At 36.1% G+C, this 15511-nt stretch overlaps 1 protein-coding gene and 1 pseudogene across 1 annotated transcript in view; both read left to right on the top strand.

The window, feature by feature from the left end:
- Window positions 1-4730: 4730 nt before the first annotated feature.
- On the top strand, window positions 4731-10725 carry LOC107673399 (ATP-binding cassette sub-family B member 9-like; annotated as a pseudogene).
- A 507-nt stretch (window positions 10726-11232) lies between these two features.
- The window catches only part of LOC107673398 (vacuolar protein sorting-associated protein 37B-like), a 16768-nt gene continuing 12489 nt past the window's right edge, over window positions 11233-15511 (top strand). Inside the window, exon 1 of the mRNA XM_016466974.1 lies at window positions 11233-11423. Within this exon, the coding sequence (XP_016322460.1) occupies window positions 11319-11423 (105 nt within the window). The 5' untranslated portion in view covers window positions 11233-11318. The remainder of the gene's footprint in view (window positions 11424-15511) is intronic.

Raw genomic sequence — 15511 nt, 5'->3', positions numbered from 1 at the left:
CTATTATTATTTCTCAAGTTAACATGTTAACTTTGACAGGCCAAAAACATCTAACCTATATAAAAACCATCTCTCTCTATATGTATGTCAGCATGGCGCTTTATAATTATCACTAGACAATTTTTAAAAACTATATCTCCTCCTAATGTTTGAGGTGCTTTTTTCCCTCTAATCCAGTCTATTTTAGTATGTAAAACAGCTTTTAAAGGCAACATAACCAATGTTTTTACACATATTTAGTGCGTTAGCTAATCTTACTGAGTAATTTTTCCTTTTTTTGTTTTGTTACCTCTAATCTTTCTCTACAGATGGTCGATTGTATTATGTGGGACCAAAGAAAGAAGAAAAGCGAGAAGTAGTGATTGAGGCAGAGCAGAAGAGACAGATATTCCTAGAGTGTCACTTCAATGACATTGGACATCACCTGGGACAGAAGAAGACAGTTCACAGGATTCAGAGTAAATACTACTGGCTTGGCATTGTCAAGGATGTTGTGGATTGGGTATGCAGTGGATGTCATTAATATGACCCTTTTAGGAATGGACATGTTCGGTACCGTCATGTTTTTATTCATACCTTCATCTAAAAATCACTGTATCATCTATTTCAGATTAAAGTGTGCGAAACGTGTCAACACGCAGAGCGGAATAAAAACCTGGCTAGAACGGTACGACCCATCAAGGTGGATGGTCCATGGGACATTTTGGCGGTTGAAATAATTGGTAAAAGTTTGTAAGGGACTTTTAAGAAGTCTAATTAGTTAGCAGGACACATTTCTAAGGCTTAACCAAATGTCTTCACTTGTGTTATTCGAAAACAGGTCCATTCCCAGGCACTGCACATAGAGGGAATACACACGTTGTTGTTATTACAGATTACTACAGTAAATGGGTAGAGGCCTTTCCTGTACAAAAGAAAGATGGTCTTTGTGTTGCGCGATGCATTTCCTCATCTACTTGCAGGTGAGAAAATATTGCCCCATTAATAAAGAATAAATATGCTTATTTGCTAAAATGTGCCCCCCCTCCCAGATTTGGTCCTGCAAAGACAATATTTTGCTCTCAAAGTGCTGACTTCTGTGAGGAGGTAAAACTTTTTTTTGTCAAAATACCAACCTTTTATGCAAAACAGGTGATTAATTGTATTTTAATAGCATTGTTATTGATTATTTTAGGTTACAAAGCACCTGTGTGACCGGTGGAACATAGCGCAAAGAGTGTTGTCAGTAGACCAGCCGCAGCGGAATGCACTGTATGATCGCAGCAGTAATCTCCTGAGAGATGCCATAAAACAGATGGTGGTGGAGAAACAGGTGGAGTGGGATGATTTTCTCGATCCAGTTTTGGCCACCTTTAGGACATCGGTCAACCCTACGACAAAATTTACACCACACTTTTTAATATTCAACAGAAAAGCCAGCCTATCTTGTGAGGTAAGAGAATTAACTAATAGGATATGATAGTTTTGTGACATGAATGAATGATTTTATGTAATAAGTAGTGTGATTTTTCTGTAGTTAATCATGATTAATCGCACCTAATGTTAGAATTTGTAATCATAAATATATTTTCACACTGTATCTTTAAATTAATGTGGAAACAAAACAAAGGAGAGCCAATAGGTGGAGTTCGATGTCCAGCTTAGACATAATGGTTGGAGGTAGACACTCCAACCCCACCCTAACCTTACTACCCTATTGCTAAACATAACTCCACACATTACATCATTTGGCTCTAAGGTGAGCGCTACTTTAAATGAAGATGGTATATTTGAATGAAGGCAATACATGAATGAAGGCAAGTATCATTAATACAAATACTGATACTGCTGTCTCTGGGAATAAAATTAGTAAATACAGCCATTCAACATTACAGTAAAATTTGTGCCATTATTTTTTAACATTCAGTAGGCCTAAACTGTTACAGAACATGAAATAATATTATAACTTTTAATTAAAATCAGCTTCACAATCCTCGCCTAAACCCATTATAATAAATGTCATATTTAGCTGTGCTGTAATTTAGTGTGTGTTATAGTAACATAGTAAAAGTTTCTGTCTCTGTCAATGTCAGCTCTTTGTGTTTGAGAACTGTCAGTTCATTTTTCCCCCACTAAGTTTATTTTGCACAATAATTTTCACAATAAATAAGAAAAAGGTTAGATATAATATTTGGTATTCATATTTTTATGTGAGATATGTCGCATATTGCGCCCATCATCCTGACAAAGAGGAGCGAGTGGAGGTCATATACATGCAGACCACCGTCAGCCGAACCCACCCACAGCACACAGAAAGTAAAAAGAAGATACACTGACTGAATTGCTATTAAAAATCCATTTCTTTTTTTTTCTTCTTTTTTTTAAAAACACAGTTTGATCCTCTTGGTTGCTATCAGGACCAGGAGGACGAGGCCCTTAATGAAGAGGACACAAACACTTTTCTGTCCTCCTTGCAGGAGCAACAGAATAACATCAAACAGATGGTAAAGTCTGAGCATTTGTTTGTTTAGTTCAAATCTTTTAGTTAAAAATTATTTACTAATTGATCAGTTAAATTATTGCATCATGGTACATGTCTAACAACTAGCATTTATTCAAAAAGCATGTCTGAAAACACTGCTTTTAGTGCAGACAAGCTTGTAATTTCACACCGTTTTTCTGATAATGTTCTTTTTGTCTATACAGGTAGTGACAAATATGAATGTTGCATACAGACAAGAAAAGAAAAATGCAAAACGCAAGATTAGAAATATGCCTTCCATAACTCTCACTGTGACCGACCCATTGTTAAGCACAGAGGAAACGCCCTCAGCAAAAAAGCTCAAGGAAAGCCTCTACCTGTCTTTTCCAGTAGAGACAGTCCTGACCACAATCCAGAATGTACCTGAAGCCAAGAAAAATGGCTTGGAATATCCTCTAACAGATGTGCACTGAAAATCTTTTTTGATTTGACTATTCATAAAGCACTATCTGCAAAGTGTATTTGCATAGGCTACAGCTTGAAGACTTGACGTCTGCAGTAAGTGGTCCACAGAGAGCAGGTCAAGCAGATGAACTCATGTTTACTTTCTGTTTCAGCACATAATGTAGCAGATTAAAATATGGCATTTCACCTCAAGGCGTTCATTGACACAGACGATGGTCTTAGTTTTTTGTTTATTGAACTACACGCCCAAAGATTTAGTTGTTTTGCTTGGTTGACTCATGTCTCAAAAGACATTTTTATCTGTATTTGCTTTAGATGAGTCATCTGACATACAGAGATTTCAGTATTATCTGATAGAATGTTGTGTAAACTTAAATGATGAAGACTGTAATAATCAGTGTTCATTATCACAGAAAATAGTTCTCATTAGTTCTCATATAATGATTATTATATAACACCAAAGTGTTTCTTTTGTCTTTGACAGTGAGTCTGAATTTGCAAACAGCAATTTAGCTTCATCGTTTACTTAATCACTTACTCATCCATGTGTGTGGAAAGGAAATGTTAAGGTTCTATATGTCAGTAAATAGTTATGAAGTTTCAGGCTTTATCTCATAAATACTTTTTGCTCCATTATGTTTTAAATTATGATAAATGCTATCCAACAATTAACTGTTTTCATTTGTAATAAACAGATTTGTTAATCAGTTAAAATCAGTTATTCTGTGGCCAATATGACATCTCATGCAACTTCCTGTTTGCCTTTGAAATAATGAGGGCTGAAACAAAGGTGCAAGAACGTGACCACAGATTGCAGCATATTTCACAATGAGGCTGACCTTACCTTGTTACACGTGTCATGATTTAGACATCCTGCCAAGTGGCAACATGTCTGAAATAAACCGTTTAGTGTTGAAATGCTGTGTTCTTGTTTAAAATCGTATTTAATATTTCATAAAATGTTTATATTTTTTGTTAAATTTCTGCTATATATACAGTATATATATATATATATATATATATATATATATATATATATATATATAACACCAACCTATTGAAGCTGTAAAAATGTTTTTAACTTTAAACTGCACTGGTACAATAGAAATTCAAAGCCTCAACTGTGCTTATTAATAACATAAGGACAGACAGTGTTACTTTTTTTTTGTAAATTTTTTAATAAAAAAATAATATAAATAAAATAAACAAATGTAGGAATCCTATGAATGCACCATTTCTGGATGTAACTGGATGGATGGATGTAATTTTCAGACTTTTAAATGCATGTTATTTACGGTACAATTAAATGAAATTGTATGATAGTGCAAATTCATATGCAATTAGTTCAACTTGAATGGTTTTCTGATCCACTTAAGTATGGCTGGAGTACATCTTTATATATTATTTCATATTTACAAGTGTACTGCCAACTGTAATGATAATCATTTATAGTAAAGTAAAATATACATGTGCTTAAAAAACTCTGCACGTGCTTTAGTATGTTAGTCAACGAATCAAAGTAAGTGTACTTCTTAAAGCATGACATAAAATGCACTTTTTTAAAAAGGCGTATTTAAGTGGCCTTTTATATGTTAGGTTTTAGGTTCGTACCTTATAAATCTGTTGCGAAAATACAATTATATCCATTTCAAAATTTGCCTATATTATCGAAATACAATGTCCTCGCCCTCTCCTTCAAATTATGTAAATACTTGTGTATTTCACAATGTGACCAGAGCCCTTTCTGATTGGGCCGCCGTCACGGAGGCGGGGCTTCAGTACTGTATTCTTTTCCCCCTTCCTGTCATTGCACCGCGCCGGTAAGAAGAGGCTATGGATGTTGCCTGGAAATTATGGGACTAAGATAAGTTTTGTTGTCGTACCGGGAATATTGATTTACGAAGGAAATAAGGAGCTGATTCTTAGACGGAAAATGCATTCTGTACTGCCCCAATGAATGAGTCTGCGATAGTGCCGGGTGTTAAGCTGCGCAGGCCAGCGAACCAACTTGACAGACGCAGTACATTCACATAGACTTTGTTTCAGGCGCGCACTTTTTATTAATACTCCAGACCTGTCAGTCTGGTTTCACGCTGCTGTGTCATTAATATGTTTACTCGCCCTATAGAAATCACTTCCATGTAGAATTTTTGCTGCTCTTTTTGTATTTCGGTAGCTTCAAGGCTCTCCAGCAGGTGTAGGATAATGAGGGTTGCTGTGATTATTAGTGGCAACCTGGTTTTCACTCTGGTGGATATCGTGGTCACCACAGTCTTGTATGTTCATGGATCAAGTCTTGATATATTTTCAGATGAATTAGAGGACTTTGACATACACCGCTCAACTTTGGACTTGTGGGGAACTGTACTCATACGGGCCAGTCTTCTTTTCGGGGCCACCATCGGGGTGTTCTATAACAGGACTGATGGTCCACAGAGGGTTTCAAACCTGGGGACGCTGGTTTCTTTTATATGCCTTACCAACATGACTTATGCTCTTGCCAAGTTGTTGATGCTTTCCGAGGAGGGAGCTCTGATGTATGACCCCTGGTTCCTAAGTTTGTTCTCCTGGACTTGTGCATCAGCAATAGGCATCATGATCTCATGGAAGAAGCTGTCACAGACTCCCAATTCTGTATCTGAAAGAGAGGACAGCGAGGAGACGGAGAGGCTGGTGGATGGTATCGAGACCGAAGATGAGTCCAGTAAGAAGAGCAGAAAATCAAGGAAAGAGCAACCCCATTCAGGGGCCACAATCAGCCGTCTCTTGTCGTACTGTAAGAAGGACTCTGGTTTGCTGGCCATTGCTCTCTTCTTTCTTCTCCTCTCTGCTGTGTGTAAGTTGACTCTCACAGTTATCACTTAAATATTCTAAGAAATGTGGTGAATCAAGTAAACATATAATTAAAGTGATATTTCAGGAGTTAATATTTTTTTCTATCATTTGTGTTGAGCAGTAAGTTTTGCTAATGTTGCCAGCAGTCAGTCTTAATAAACAATCTCATGAAATATAGAGTAAATGTACAATAAGGTTGTATATGTTAGCATTATTTAACACAACAACCAACAATGCTTTTTTTGGACTAAGAATGAACTTTGATATGATACATGATGCAGTAAAGATTGTTACTGCATAATACCTTATTGTAAAGTGATATGAAATGTATTTTAAATAAATCTGTAAATCTAGCTTTTGAGAGTTTGGACTAGAATGGAAAATTGAAATGTTTTAGAGAATTTGTTGTTAAGTAATCAAAACACACACTTGCTCTCTTTTTTTATAAAGTATGCTCATCAAGGCTGCATTTATTTGATCAAAAATAAAGCAAAACAGTAATATAGTTAAATATTATTACAATTTAAAATAACAGTTTCTATTTTGAAATAATTTGAAATGTAATTTATTCCTGTGATGGTAAAGTTGAATTTTCAGCAGCCATTACTCCAGTGTTTAGTGTCACATGATTGTTCAGAAAGGTCTTTACTGCTGCTTTTGATCAGCTCAATGTATCCTTGCTTAAAAAAGTATCAATTCTTTCAATCAATCAATCAATATAAAAAAATCTTACTGACAGCAAACTTTTGAACAGTAGAGCATATAAAATTTTTTATATACCTTACCTATAGCTCTAATCTTTACTCTAGTCATTACATGCTTGTGAATGCCTTGGTTTGTCACACTTGGATGGTGTGCACTTGTTCTCATCTCTAGAGTTTATCAGCTCATAGTGTTAATATCGGATTTTCCTCCCCATAGGTGAAGCTTTCATACCTTATTACACGGGGCGAGCAATAGATGGCATAGTTATCCAGAAAAGCATGGATCATTTTGCCAAACCACTGATTACTCTCACTGTTTTGGCTTTGGTCAGGTGAGCAGTTCTGGATTTCACTTTTCTTCAATTTTTATAGACAGTAGAGATTGATTTATTTTTTTCCGTATCATATAATACCATTCATCAAAATTTTATTTATTTTTTAAGCAATTTAAGATTTGAAAATTTCTCTTTGACTTACATTTATAGAATGGTCAGCATTCAAAATGTACCCAACAGCAAATACATCACCATAATATTTGCATACTGAATTGTGGTTGGTTTTCTTTCATACATCTCTTTGCATACTGAATTGTGATTGGCCTTGTCTTCTTTGCTGTTATTTATTGTGTTGATTCCTGTGTGCAGCCAATAGAAAAAAAAGATGTCATGATGCAGCATTTTATTTCGAGAGAAACCAAAGCCTAAAATCTTATACTTTAATACTATTATTTGGCGGCCTTCGGGAAATGCAAATCAAGTGTTGTTTTTAACATTACTGTGTCAAAGACCTCTCTGGACTGGTGGAAGTAGAGACGACATAAATGATTCAGCTCTCAATGGTTTGCCTTACAGGTGACATTACCTCTAGACTTACCTCAGACACTACTCAGGTGAGCGACCTCATCTCACAAAATGTCAACCTGTTCCTGCGCAGCTTTGTGAAAGCTGTGGGCATCTTCATATTCATGTTTGGGATGTCATGGAAACTGTCGGTAGTCACCATCATGGGTTTCCCATATATAGCTGTGGTCTCCAAGCTGTATGGAGAGTATTACAAGGCAAGTTATGCATATGAAAATACACTGCTTGAAAAAAAAAAAAAACAATGGCAAATGATGCATTGTAGTTTATAGCAGCATATACTCTATATTGTTTTATATTTCACAAATGCACATTATAATAGCATTTTGAATGCATTGATACAAAATATGTATGCATAAAAAAAATTAACATTCCACATTTTTTGATGTTTAACAGAAATTAACCAAAGAAGTTCAGACAGCACTAGCTCAGGCCAATAAAGTGGCCGAGGAAACAATATCAGCCATGAGAACAGTGCGAAGTTTTGCAAATGAAGATCAGGAGGCAGACTCGTACTACAGCAGACTGCAGGAGATGTTCGTTCTTAATAAGAAACAAGCAGTTGCCTATGCCTGCTTCATGTGGTCCAGCTATGTAGGTATCTTGCAAGCATATTGAAGCCTTCGATATTTGTTCTAACAAGATTCTCATTTATAAAATCTAATTTTTCTTTCCAATATCATAATTACATTTCTCTTTTGGGTCATTTGAAGTATCTTGTAGATCCAAAAAATTTAAATCAGCAGTGTCAGTCTGAACAAAGATACTAATTTTTGTTCTCTCTTCTTTTCATTTTCATCTTTAGATCTCTGAGCTAGCCTTGCAAGTAGCAATCCTCTATTATGGAGGCCACCTGGTGGTGACAAAACAGATGAGTGGGGGGACCCTCATTTCCTTTATCATTTATGAGCTGGAGCTCGGTGAGGCCCTGGAGGTATGGTGTTTTTCTTTTAATATGTGTGTGCGTGATACTCATACGATGAATCTGAAACACAAAGTCTTACTTTCTGTTCTTTTTACAGAGTATATCGTCAGTGTACACAGGTCTGATGCAAGGCGTTGGCGCTGCAGAGAAAGTGTTCGAATATATTGACAGGAAACCTAAACATATCCTTGATGGTCAACAAGCTCCAGAGACATTTGAAGGGCAGGTGGAATTCAAAAATGTGACGTTTGCATATCCAACACGGCCAGAGATGGATATATTAAAGGTATTCTTCACTGAAAGTAGACTTCAGATAGAAGGTTACAAACTAACAGCAAAGTGTAACACCATAACCTAACCAGACATAATGCAGATTTTTTTTTGTTGGTTTCTGACCATATAACATATGTTCTTCTGATTCATTGGCTGTGATTATGTCACATTGCACCACATTGTCACATTCAGTGTGAACAGACAAATCCCACATATTTATGTGTAAGGACTGATTAATGTTAACGATTTAGGCTAAAAACACAAGGGCTAACTACAGAATTATTGAGATACTTTATTACAGTTGTGCCCCTGTGCGTACAGCTTAAACTAGGTTGCTATGGTTGATATTAGTAGGGAGTATGGATGTTTGTCCTTGCAATTAGTGTATTGCAAGTACCTATGAATGCTACGTTTATTTGTTTTCTTTTAAACTGATATGCTTGTGAATCAGTAACAGAATTCCTAGACACAGGAAGAAAACTAAACCCACATTTTCTTCTCAGAATGTTTCCTTCAATCTCCGCCCAGGGCAAGTAACTGCACTGGTAGGGCCCTCTGGTGGTGGAAAAAGCTCATGTGTGTGTTTGCTGGAGAATTTCTATGCTCCTCAGCAAGGCCATGTGCTAGTGGACGGCCGACCTCTGAACAGCTACCAGCACAAATACTATCACTCTAAGGTGGGATATATGCTGAGGCTGATCTGGATACATTATTTAAGAATAAATGTAGTTTTCAGTGAAGCTTGTAGTACATTCTACGGTCTTAAGAGGGCAGTAGTTACTGATAATGCAAATGAGGTGGCTTAACCAAATGCAAATTAAAGAGTTTTTTTTTTTGTTTTTTTTTACAGGTAGCACTGGTGAGTCAGGAGCCTGTTCTATTTGCCCGCACTGTTCAGATGAATATATCCTATGGTGTACCTGAAGCCCCCATGGAGGCAGTCATTAGAGCTGCCATTAATGCCAATGCACATGACTTCATAACAGGCCTCTCCAAAGGCTATGAAACTGGTTAGTTATTATATTATATTATATTTTTTGTTTATTGTTGTAAATTATACAATTTTTTTATTTTTATATTTATTAATCTCATATTACTAATAATATTATATTATTAATATTATGAATATGTATACTAAAATTCACTTAAATTTTGTCATGTTCAGAAACGTACATTTTTGATGTGAATGCTTTGTGCATTGCGATAATGACAATAGATATTCAAATACATAATTGCTTGATTTGATGTTTTTGACTTATTTGACATCTGTTTTGTGCCCGAGTTTATTATATTATATTATATTATATTATATTATATTATATTATATTTGACACCTCTGTTTTGTACCAGCGTGCGGGTGATAATTCATCCTGCTGCTCTGTCCTCTGTTATAGGGGTTGGAGAGAAGGGTGCTCAGCTGTCTGGTGGGCAAAAACAGAGAGTTGCCATTGCTCGGGCTCTTATCGGAAACCCTCGCATTCTCATTTTGGATGAAGCCACAAGTGCACTGGATTCAGAAAGCGAATACATAGTAAGCGATGACTATTACTTTGAAAGGATGTGGCTTAAGTGAACATTCCTTTTCAGTCTTGCATTAGACTTCATTTGTGTCGTTACTTTGTTTTTAGGTTCAGCAAGCTCTGAACAACTTGATGCAAGAACACACGGTTTTAGTGATTGCCCACAGACTGAGCACAGTGGAGAGAGCTGATAACATCCTAGTGATCGACAAAGGCTGTGTGGCAGAGCAGGGCCCGCATGCTGAACTCATGGCCAGGGGAGGCCTCTACTGTAAGCTGGTGCAGAGGCAGATCCTGGGGACTGACATAGATGCAGATATTCACAACCCATCGCCAGCCCCACCATGGAAGCTGAAGGAAGGAGATAAGGAGAGTGCAGAGGACTGTAGCGACACTGAAAATGAAGCACGCTACTAAGACAAAGTTGAAATGTGCTTCACTTGATTGTATGAAGGCCTTAATCCTAGATAGATATATATTTTATTTTATTTATTCTAATCTGGGGATATATCACATATTTTGCATGTCAAACAGTGTTACTAGACAGGAGTTCTGCACTGAATTAAGCTTTAAGCAATAAATATTTGACATACTTGATGTACTGTACTATTGTTTCCAATATAAACATCTTAAATAGTACAAACATATCATTAAACTTAATTATGTAAATAAAATAAATTAATGGACAAATAATTGTTTCATTCTTTAAATGTCCCATATACTACTAATACAGTTAATAGTGTGTAGTTTACAGTATTAATTAATATTTCGATTTTTGTTATGTGCTTTTGTCATTGTTTATTATTTTGTTTTTCTATTTAATTTTTATTGAATTTAATTTTAATTTTTTGTATTTTTAGTACTTCAGCATATTTTATTTTTAGTTTTCTAAACTATACTTTTTATTTCATCTGTATTATTTTATTTCAGATTTATTTAAATTAAAACAACTTTGAATAGTTTTAGTTTAGTAAACAACAACACTGAAGCTTGCAATTTTTTTTGCAATTAAAAGATTTTATAAAAAAATAAGTATGTTATCACTTTATGCAGTGTGTTGCAGACGTGTATGATTTACATATTTTGAAAGACATGTAAGAAATGTAATTATCATTTTGGAGAAAGTTCGTGAGCATCAAATGAAAATACCCTTACAGTGATGTGCCGGTTGACGTCACGCATCTCCTCCTGTCGTCTTCCGGCTGAAAAGAACAGCTTTGCCCTGTCCGACCGCGATCCACAGACAGCAAAGTGTGAAAGACCGCTGTGCCAGACATGGCTGGCTTTGAGAACAAGTTGAGCTCTTATACCTTAACTCAGTTAAACGAACTGCTCGAGGACGACGAAACACTCAACAAATTTATCGACGACTCGGAAGAGGTAAGTTTCTTTTTTTCGTGAAGAGCTTCGCGAAGTTACCGTGGCGAGTTGACGAGTAAGTTATTTGAAACAGCACCATTTTATACAGAGGTAGGCCGTGTTTATTTTTATTCTTTAAAATGGTTTGTGTTAGAATTACGAGGTTATTGCATTTTGTTGGGAACCGTTTAAATTTAAACGTTTCTGCGCGCGACTTCAGTTTTGTTTGTTTTTGACGTCGCGGAATATGACTAAGTGTAATGATGTCATTCGTTAAACAACATATTTGCAGTTAAGACAAAAAAAGTGACCTTATCACGGAAGCAGAAACTGGTCAACCGACCGTATAAAATAAATGCCCATGATTTAGGAATATGCATTTCCCCTATAGAATCTGTTTTGTTTGTATTTCACCCATCAGTGATGCAAGTCATTTTCTCGTGATCCTCTGTTGTAGAAATTACTCACGTTGGACTTGTGTATTTTCTATTTTTATTAGTAATGCATTTTTTGTTGACTTGTGTATTTTCTATTTTTATTAGTAATTTTTAATGAAAACATCTTCTGTCATGCGTTGGATGAAACCTTGGGAATCAGAGCATGAGCCTTTTTATACTAATTTTTATGCCAAGCATTAGTAATGCTTACAGGAAACATTTATTGATTGTTTGCATTATACCTTTTTAATTTAAAATAAACTTATTGCACTTATTTTATTTATTTTTTTTACAATAACACAATGGTATTTCAGTATCTTAGTGTATCATTTTTTTTTTATTAAAACAGGACTTTGACAGGTGATTTTAAGTCATTTGATTTTTAATCAGTTTCATATGAATTATAATTGCTGATGCATAACCGTAAATGTATTCACATCTCATGATGAGACAGCAAACTGAGCTTTGCCAATGCACACAATATCAGTACCGCTCAGTTTGCTCAGTTGTGTTTGCATATCATCAAATAGATAGTATTCTGGGCATGTTCACAGTTCTGAGTTGATTTGACCTCCAAATTCATGGAAAGATGTCAACCTTGTATCAGTATGTGTCATGAGAGCATGTTTAATCTGGCAGCACTCTAAAAGTTGATTTTTATTTACCAGGGCAAAGAAGTTATTCATAAGGAATTTTTTTTTAACTGCTTATCTGTTGCCATTTAAATAATCATCTTTCTCAAACATATGCATTCTTAAAACTGGGCTTTCACTGAAATTGGTGACTGAAAGAAATTGATTTTTGCAGGCATGGTGCTCCAGAAGCCATATATAGTAACATTTCATATGTAGACTGTAATTATCTGCCACATAAAAACAATAGTTGCGGACTCGTACACTGGTCTACATGTGTTTTAGAAGGCGATGTGCATGTTGTATGATGAACAGACCTATCCTTAGTCAGATTTGGAGAGAACTAGCCTTATATAATCAGTGATGAGCAATGATTTGTATTTCTCAAGCAAGGGTTGGTGCATTACCAGGAGAATTGGTTTCATTATTGTCTGTCAACGTCTAGTTGATGTATGACTCGTGCTTTCAGCTCTCTTTGTGTTAGTCACTGACTTGTATATTTTTAGTGCTTGTTTAGGTATTTATTTTATTTTTGACCCAATGTAATATATAGGACATCCCGGCACAGACTATGTAAAGAGCAAATGCTTTCTGACCTGCCAGCTGATCTAGACAGGTGTTTGAGAAACCTGTGAAATCTCTCACCTCTCCCTGTTATGCACTGATACATGATCTCTAAACTGAAACCGCAGAAGTGCACCTGTTTAAAAAAAAAGGGAGGAGTCCGGACAGTTAAATACTGTTAAATGTTCCTCATCATGGCAGTCATAGGGTTGTGAGTCACTAGAGGTGGCATGTTGCAATGTATTGTTTTTGTGAGTTTCTTGGAAATGGGAGGTGCCTTCTGAAGACGATTTTTGTGATGTGTTTCTCTGTGTTGTGTACAGCTGGATAGGCCTATTACGATAACAACTTTTTGTTGTGTGATATATTGCCCCAGAAATAATTGCGATAAGCGACATTATTGTAATTTTAAAGACCATTTTATGCCACTGAATATATAATCATAATGTAACAGTATAATAATGCAAGAAGGCCAACACACTTCCAAATGACAACAAACATTTAATTTTTAAGAATATTTAGATCATGGAAATTAAATATTAAAATATTAGATACCTTAAAAAACTTGAATAAATAGTAAATAAACATTTTCTAACAAAAAGTGCAAAGTAACAAGTACAAAAAAAGAAAAATGCACAAAGAACTTGTATGGAGATTTTTCCCTGACCTTCTTTTCTCTGTAAATTAAGGGTGCACACTATAGACCAATTATCGGTTTGTAAACAATCAGGATGCGCGTGCATCATGGTTGCAGAAAACCCGGGAGAGTGACGACAGTATTCTATAAAAATTATTTGCATTCCGATCTTGACATCAAAAGGCACAAAAATATTTTTTTCTTTTATTCCATGGATTTTACCCATTTACCTCCACTTGTTCCCAGTGTTTTTCTGCAACCACTATGCGCGCGCAGCTGCAAGTGATGTAACTGTGACGTCTACTCCAAATTGGTCTATTGCTGAAAAACACAATCACTACTCAGCAGTCAGATGTCCGTATGCACAAAGACACAGATCCCTAAACAAGACCATATCTGCAGATAAAACTTTTTTTGTAGAAGCATTTTTTAAATTTGAACTAGCTCCTCATGACTACACCACGTTATGTATGAGAAGCTGCAAAAGACACAGGCGCAAGTGGAATGTAAAAAACACGGTGACATTAATTTTTAAGTAAATATAATGGGCGATATATTGCGTCACCAAAAATGATTGAGGTCATGTACATACAGTATATTGCGCGATAAGTCGATATATTGATTATTGCGACAGGCCTACAGCTGGAACCCTTTACCATTGTTTATTAATAATTCCTTTTTTGGGGCTGTAATGTTGTGCCTCTGTTGCAGCAGTTAAGTACATTGTGATCATCCAGTACAATGAGAGGCTTAAGGTGGGGTGACCAATATATCAAAGGCTAGCTGATTCAAATAAATTTGTGCAGAACTAATTTTAAGCCTCTTAACTGATTCTCAATGATGAATCTCTTCTTTATGTGTAACGGAGTCCAGTGGGTAGGTGCTGTGCAGGTAAAACCTCACTCCCCTGATCTCAAGAGGGCTGCAGTCTTTAGCCTCCTTGTTAGCGCCTTGTTGAATCAAATATCTAATTCCTGCAATTAGTCTAGAACTGTGGTTCTCAAATTTTTTGACTTGAAGAATCCCCACCAAATAGGCGACTATGACTGAGCCTACCTAAAAGCCTACCTCTAACTTAACACCTTTGGGATGAATTGAACTGTGAACCAGATCATCCCATCGCCCACCATCGGTGCCTGACTTCACTTCTCTCTTGTGTCTGAGTGGGAGAAAATCCCTCCAACTTTGTTTTAACAACTACCAGCGAGTGGGAGTTTTTACAGCAGCAAAGGGAGGACCGACTCCCTATTAATGCTTGTAGTTTTAAATTTAAATGATTACATATGAGTGTGGTGTTTACGTTTCTGCCTCTTTTTGGTTTTGTGGTGTTTTTGGAATGCATGCTTTTAACGTTTGTAATTATATGAGGTACAAGACCAGAAATTGCTGATGAACATTTACAAAACCTTGTTGCTTTGACATTTGAAAAGCTTAGATATGGGCCCCACAAACATGTATGCTGCCCTTTAGCAATTATGAAAGTAATGTGTAGGGGTGCTCCAATCAGGATTTTTGAGGCTGATCGCCGATCACAGAAAGCCATATGTGTTAACTGAAAAACAGTAGACTTACTACTGTGTAATTACTACATTTTTGTGTCAATCCATGTTAATATTTACTGCAAAAAATGTGCTGTTACTTTAATTCAGCGCTTGCAGCGCAGCAAAAATAGATTTGGTGTGGAAACGATCTCTGCACTTCTGCAGACGCACCGCTCCTGGAACGCACTACTGAACCGCAACCGTGTGCACGCTTTATTAATCTGTTAACATGAGCGTGGAAAAAATACGCACCACGTTCGCACTGCAACGGAGTAATGTGAACCTGGCATTATGTTTG

Source organism: Sinocyclocheilus anshuiensis, unplaced genomic scaffold (assembly GCF_001515605.1).
Source record: "Sinocyclocheilus anshuiensis isolate Anshui unplaced genomic scaffold, SAMN03320099.WGS_v1.1 scaffold508, whole genome shotgun sequence".
NCBI classification, from domain to species: Eukaryota; Metazoa; Chordata; class Actinopteri; order Cypriniformes; family Cyprinidae; genus Sinocyclocheilus; species Sinocyclocheilus anshuiensis.
Note: the sequence above shows the minus strand (reverse complement) of the source record. Positions and strands in the feature narration are given on the sequence as shown.